This window comes from Morone saxatilis, unplaced genomic scaffold (assembly GCF_004916995.1).
Source record: "Morone saxatilis isolate NCDOM2014 unplaced genomic scaffold, NCSU_SB_2.0 Contig12, whole genome shotgun sequence".
NCBI lineage: Eukaryota > Metazoa > Chordata > Actinopteri > Moronidae > Morone > Morone saxatilis.
Genome location: NW_023339674.1, coordinates 14,727,399 through 14,734,490, shown reverse-complemented (window position 1 = coordinate 14,734,490; position 7,092 = coordinate 14,727,399). Strand labels below are relative to the sequence as shown.

The 7,092-nt window shown below is 39.4% G+C and overlaps 1 protein-coding gene across 1 annotated transcript in view; it reads right to left on the bottom strand.

Annotated features, from left to right (window-relative positions):
- Nucleotides 1–7,092, bottom strand: part of acbd6 (acyl-CoA binding domain containing 6) — a 33,057-nt gene that overhangs the window by 13,716 nt on the left and 12,249 nt on the right. The window contains exon 6 of the mRNA XM_035653746.1: nucleotides 6,734–6,823. Coding sequence (XP_035509639.1) covers nucleotides 6,734–6,823 — 90 coding nt within the window. The remainder of the gene's footprint in view (nucleotides 1–6,733; nucleotides 6,824–7,092) is intronic.

Genomic DNA, 7,092 nt, shown 5'->3' with positions numbered 1-7,092 from the left:
GTGTGTGTGCGTGTGTGTGCGTGTGTGTGCGTGTGTGTGTGTGTGTGTGTGTGTGTGTGTACCACTTTGATCACACAAGTAGTTGACACCACAGTAGAGGACACAGATGAGAGGGTTCAGTGTTCTTTGTTTGGTACAGGAGTCCTAGCTTGAGTTCAAAATCTCTACAATGCTGTAGAGCTGCAAAATAACCTACACAAAAGGTTGCAATATTTAATTTTTGCGCAATATTATGACTTCATTATGAAATATTATAAATATCAATACAGGTTTACGATGCATTTTCATGGAAAAAGGGGCACACAATGCTTATACGTAGAATTTGTTCAGTTGGATTAAAATGAAATATTTTCTCTGACATGCTACTTGATTTGTGAGCCAGGGATTTGGCACAAATCAAGAATATTTTATTTAAGAAGCTGTCCGAAACACTTTCTCCTTTGAGAAAAAAGGGCAGCCTTGTGCTATTTGGTAATTGCAATAGTCCATATTTATACAGCAGTCTGACGTTTTATATTTTTTCCACCCATTTAACATGCAGTAGATATGCACTATTTCATAACAAAACTGGATTATTAAACTAATTAACAATGTACAACAGTTATCTTCAAAAGTGGTTCTAACTTGTGTACATCTTATCAAACTGCCAGTAATTGTATAAACATTCGACGCTGGTAAAAGAGCTGAAACATTCAGCTGAATAGTCAATTAGTCTACTGATGGAAAACAAACCTGCATTGTTGTTCAAGTCATTTATTAAGCAGAGATGCCACATATTCTCTGGTTCGATCTAATCAAATGTTAGATTGTTCAGCTTTTCTCTGTTATATAATTTATATAATTTAATTTTACCAGATCAAGATGCTGTTAATCACTATATTTGTGTTTTAGACTGTTGGTTGGACAAATCAAGCAATTTAAACCTCTCTCCTTGGACACACTGGGAAACTGTGATGGGCATTATATTATATATTTTCTGATGTTTTATAGGCTAAACGATTAAACAAGATTAAATAATTGTAAAAACAAACAATAGATTGATTGATAATGGAAAAACCATATTAGTTACAGCCCTAACTTGTATGGCAGCCTCAGCTTTTAGTGTGGATTTACCTCAATGTGATATCAGGCTTTAAAATACTTCATTATTCGTATGTTACGTGTAAAGCTACTCTGTGTGCTCTGTTTTACAGGTAACCTGGAAACTTTGCCATCATTCCCCCCTAATTTCTGGCACCTGCTGGCAGAAACCTTGCTCAGCTCCACCCACCCTCCCTCTCTCTCTCTCTCTCCCCCCTCACTGCAGCCAGAATCAGCAGCATTGCTGCCAGCCACCATTTTCTTTGTGTCTTTTTGACTTGATTGAAATAAACCTCGTTTTGCAAATCCTATGTGTTTTATGACTCCTCTATGTCACATCCATTGAGCCAGGGTCATAAAAATATCAAATAAACATCATTTAAATTTGGATATTAAAGAATTGTGACCAATATCTGTGTTGTGTGGGGGGCTTCACACTTCTAAGAGCTCTTTGGTGAACAAACTATGTAATGAAGGCACTGTTCCTAAATTTGTACTGCAATGTCTTATCAACAATGACCTAATATCAGAGTAAATCAGCATATTGATTTATATTATACAAACTGCTCAAGTTCTAGTAGTCCGGAATTCACTGTGTTACTTCATTATATATACAAACCAACAGTCTGAGTCCACCTACACCACTGCCATCAATATCAAATCAATGGATCCATACCTTAAGAGAGACTTTGTCATTACAAATCAGCCATACAGACATCTATATGCAAAACTTCCTCTCTCTGTTTTACACACAAGCAGACAAACTGTTGATACCAGTTCAGTAAAAAAACATGAAATTAAACTGTAAATTTAAGAAATGGAAGTAAATCTAATGAAGTATGCCAGTCTACCAGTCTTGAAGGCTCAACTCCTCACACACTGCCCAGACATCCGTTCAGGTTCTACTATGTGTATGAGACTTGTTGTGTGCTCTCCAGCCACCAATTGTAGGCCGCCCAGTCAGATATTTATTACTATTGATCTAGCTGGTCCTGGCTGGAGACTTTTGTTCTGCCGGCTTGTGGCTCTGACCTCAATTAAGTTATGAATTTCTATCTGATAGACTGGGAGCGCTTGGGGCCTGCCGTGGCCGTGCTACCACGCTGGATTAATTAGAATTAGCGGTGCTGCGAGTCGCCCTCCCCGCCTCATGGATCATGTTGTTTTAATACAAAGTAGAGGCGGAGGCAAGAGAGGGATGGAGTGAAGGGGATGGGAGCTTGGGTTAGGGGGGGTGGGAGAATGATGAGGAGAGGGGAAAGAGAGGCAGACGGAAAGGCTAAAAACAAAGCAGGCATGAGTCGAATAAAAGCATGTGAGACACAACCGTGTGCTTAAAACCTGCGCTGCCCTTTTCCTTCAATCACCTGCTCTTATTTTAAACCTTAACAATGTTTCCTTCCTGGCATTGTGTTTGTGTTGTGTTAACCTGCATCTCACCTGTCCTTCCTCTTTGTCAGCCTAATCCCCGCCCCCGCTCCCCCTTCCCTCACTTAGCCTCTCAGTAATAAGTTAGACTTTGGGCCATTCCTGACCTTTGTTATAGTCTGCAGCATCTCTTTCGAACCAAAGCCCTGCCTTTTAGACTCCAGTTCCCATGAATGGGCATGTCCTTTTCTATAAATCTAATACATATTTCCATGGCAACCGTACAGCTTGTTGGGAGGGTTGGAGAAAGGTTTGGGATTTCCTCCTGGAAACCAAAAGTTGTGTGTGTGTGGGATGAGGCTAAGCTGTGTGTGTGTGGGATTACAGCGTCTGGACAGAGAATGACCACACACACACACACACTCCTTGACCAATGAAAGGACAACACTCCTCAACTTTCAGTCATACAAAAGGAAGCATTATTACTTAAAACCACCAAATATCCAAGATGCACAGTATTTTGAATGAGTTAAACTTTTCTCAAAGGAAAAGTTCAGTATTTTGGTAAATATGCTGATTTGCTTTCTTGCTCAGAAAAGGATGAGAAGATCAGCTGCAGGCAGTTCAGTGAACAGGTGTGATAATATTATGTTGACTAGTAATCACATGATGTATCCTTTAAAAAGAGAGCTTACTGCTGTCATACATGGCTTCGATCAATTCAGCAGATCTATCAGCTTATTGATTGTAAATAAATGTATCCAAAAGTTCAACACATGAGGTCATTCTTTTGTGATTTTTGTCCTTTTCTTTCTACATTCGTTTTTGTGAAATACAGAAAATATTGTTTTTATTTCCCAGTAGGACTGTACATATTAGAGTGTGGCAGGAAATCTTCACCACTAAACACTTTCAGAACATTTTACCCTACATTCCTTTGTTTTTTGTGTTTGTTTTTACTTGTTTCTGTAATGTTAATGATGTTTTTATGCATTATTTTGTCATTTCTCTTGCTCAGTTTGTAGAATCTGCTGTAGACACACAACACATTTTTTAACTGAATCAGATCAGTTACTTGTAATTAGTGCTGGGTTGCTGTTGTGTTTGAAATCTTTTGATATGAGTTCTGTTAAGACTAGTTTTGGTATCTATATCAAAACAATACTGTTTTGATGCCTCACAATGAGGAATGCAAAAATTAGAGTCATGTTTGTTGTCAGAAATGTGCATCTTCCATCTGCATCTGCTTTTGAAGATCATGTGACCTGATTGAAAGCTCCAGGATAGCTACCCAAATGAACCTTGTGGTGAGATTATTTGGTTGACAGCCTAAATCATTATTATAATTATATCCAATCAGAGAATAAGTAGACCACACTAAGAATCTGACCCAGAATTCAATGCAGCTCTCAGTACTCAGGTACAGAGACATATTTTGGTCACTACCAATAAAAATCTGACACTTTAAAACATTTATACTTCTCCTAGCTGAACAAAAGGCAACTAATAAGTGATGAATTAGTGTTGTGTGATCTGTTTTCACTGCTGTCGTGATATGATGGAATGTCCTAAACTTAAGCTAATGCCTCTTTAATGCTCTTTAATACATTCTAGCACACAGAATATAAGTCCAGTCAGTGTTTAAGCATTCATTTCCATTATTACATTAAGTGGGGTTTTACTGTCTTTCCCACAGTTTGCGCTGTCTGCCCCACTTTTCTGAGTGTATTAGCTGAAGGAGCAAAGACACAGTGAGGGTGTGTGTGTGTGTGGGTGGTGGGGTTGAATGTACAGAACCAGCACCAGGGCCTGATCTACAATTGGCAGGTGGCAGAGCTGTGATCTGTGTATTCAAACACACACAGATACCTATTGTAGTCCCTCTTTGCCTTGATCCAGGATTAACTATCAAACGAGCCCTTAATGCAGGTTACCAGGGTTTGGGAACAATTCACTAAAACAATCAGTTGATTAATTCAAACGATTTTCCTCCTCTGCCAAGCAAATAATAATACTTTTTGTTTTAACTCTGAAGTCCCCCTCCCCTTTTTAATCAACAAATTAAGCATAAATCATGTTTGATCTTTATTTACTGGTTGTTCGGCAGTTGGTAGAGGTCAAGAGAGATTACTGGTCGCTCTAATAGCCTGCAAACAACCCAAACATTCCTCTATTCCTTTCATGAACACACACACGACCTCCCATACTCTTTGTTACATATGACAGGGCCTTTGGGCAAAAAGGACAGAAGCATAAAGCCGTCCATCAAATTTTTATCTTTCTCTAAAATAACAAAAATGCTACTTCCCTAATTTCATCCTCAGTTCCTTTCCTTGTTGACTTAAACCGAAGAAAAAAAAACAAAAGGATGTTCGAGCAGGTTCTAATGGGAAGCAAATCTTTCTGTAAGCTTCACATAGTGAGATAATTTGGCATTGCGACAGAGTGGTATGATTTAGCTGACTATATTTTTCTCTCAGCCACCTCTTTGCCACCTCATAAATCTGCTCCCAGTGACTGTGTTGCAGAGGTCTACTGTCTTTAATATTCCTCTAACACCTGAGAGACAGCCAGGTGAAAAGGTCCTGATGGCCTGAAAGCATGAATGCTCCCTTTTAGGTTTTAATTCCTTTGCGTACACATATTTGCTCAAAAAAGCGAATTTAAAAGGAGAAAAGGATTTTAAATAATTGAAATAGACCTGAAATCTCTAAATTACCGTCATTCTCTTTGCGTTTGCTCTATTACAAATGATTCAGGATGAAAGATGGAACATTGGATTATTTCCCTGTATGCGATTCGAAACGAAAAGTAGTAATATCAGACAAAAGTGAGAGGGAAATAAATTAAAAGACTCAAGTTGATCCATCCATTATCACTACCTGGCCAAAAGATTTATGTTTTCTACTTTGACCGCTACATTGGGATATCAATTTATATTTTCATGATAGATACATGACTTTAAATACAATACATCTTGCAAAAGGACAAAAGCCTCTATCCATACATCAATCCTCCTCTGCTGTCATTATCTTGATATGGCTCTAAATCATTAGTGAAGTGTTTCATAGTTATCCCACTGTTAAGTCTTTTATGAACCATTCGCCACAAATCCACCCCCTCCCTGCAAGCATTCAAAACAAAAAGGGGCCACGCATGACCACAAAAGAGAAAGTCATTTGTGAAATGTCCTGATTATGTGGGTTGTGCAACGTAAAACAATTTGCCTGATTACTTCCAATTGATTCGGCCTAACAGTTAAAGCCTCAGTGTGCAGCCCGGTGAAGTGCACTGTTGTGCTGCTGGGCAGGGAAGAGGAGTAATTTCTCCGATGTGCAGCTGAGCCAGCTTACCGCCAAAGCTAAAGCCTCCTGGATGCTGCTAAACCTCGGGGAGGCTAAACACTAGGCTAGCTACCAGCTAACTCTGTCTGCTAAAGCTCTGGGGGATTTGTCTGTGGCACAAAGTGAATTAAAGGTGACCTTCTGGAAGGGATGGAGGGGATGGAGACAGAAAAGAGAAGGGCAATGGTGATGCCTGAGATGTCACTATGTGCCTTGGGTTTACAGGCTGATTTTTAAAACAGAACACAGCCACCAGACTTTTGTCCTGGTGTAGAAAAATGTTTCAACGCATCTTCGTTAACTTCACAAACACATTAAAGTTCTCCGACCGAACAAACTAAACCATTTGTAATAAATCACAATGAAAAAACTTTGCACTGCATGAATGCACATTTATGTTCTTCAACCACGTAAAAAAAAAAAAAAAAAACTGTCCCTGACTCCAGCTCTCAAGTTTAGTAATTTATGCCATTATAGAGGTGGAATCTAATAACGTAATAGAGATCTGAAGTCTCGCTCCAGTGCTGGGCGAGTAACTGCTCCAAAATGTATTTTCCCATAGAGGGTTTCTTTCATCGATCTTTTTGAAAAGCTTATACATAATACTGGTGTTTCCCGTCCTTATAACATAGGTCAAAAACTCATGGGAGCTGTAGTTGCTGAATGCTAACAAAACAAATGCTATTATATCTTTGTTAAAAATGAGAGGTGGGAAATGAAAAATAAAACATCCCGAAGTTCTTTAATGCCAAGAGTCATCATACAGTTGAAATAAAATGTACAAAAACAAGAGGAGCTCATTTGGTTTCCGCTCATTCATTTGGCAAATGAAATTCTTTTTAGATATAGGCACAGACTAAATGAACTATGTGGTTGCCAAAACCAACCCAATGAAAATCTTGGACAGTTACATCTTAGAAATACAGACAAATGCTACTCACCTGACTGTTGATGTCCGCTTTGTGCTCCAGCAATACAGACACCAGCTCCTTGTGTCCTCTGTCACAGGCCCAGTGCAGGAGAACCCGACCCTGCAAGCAGAAACACACCATATGATTATTATGAACCAGCATACTTTAAATGGCATGTGCAAAGGTACGACTAAAACATTTAACAGCGCTGATATGTTTAAATTAGCTTCACTGCGTCAGACAGTGTGGATCAGTTATGAATTACAACAAAAACACACGGGGCATCCTCCTCCTCACCCCTCTCCTCACCCCTCTCCTCACCCCTCTCCAACCCCTCCTCACCCCTCTCCAAAACCTCCTCACCCCTCTCCTCACCCCTCTCCCACCCC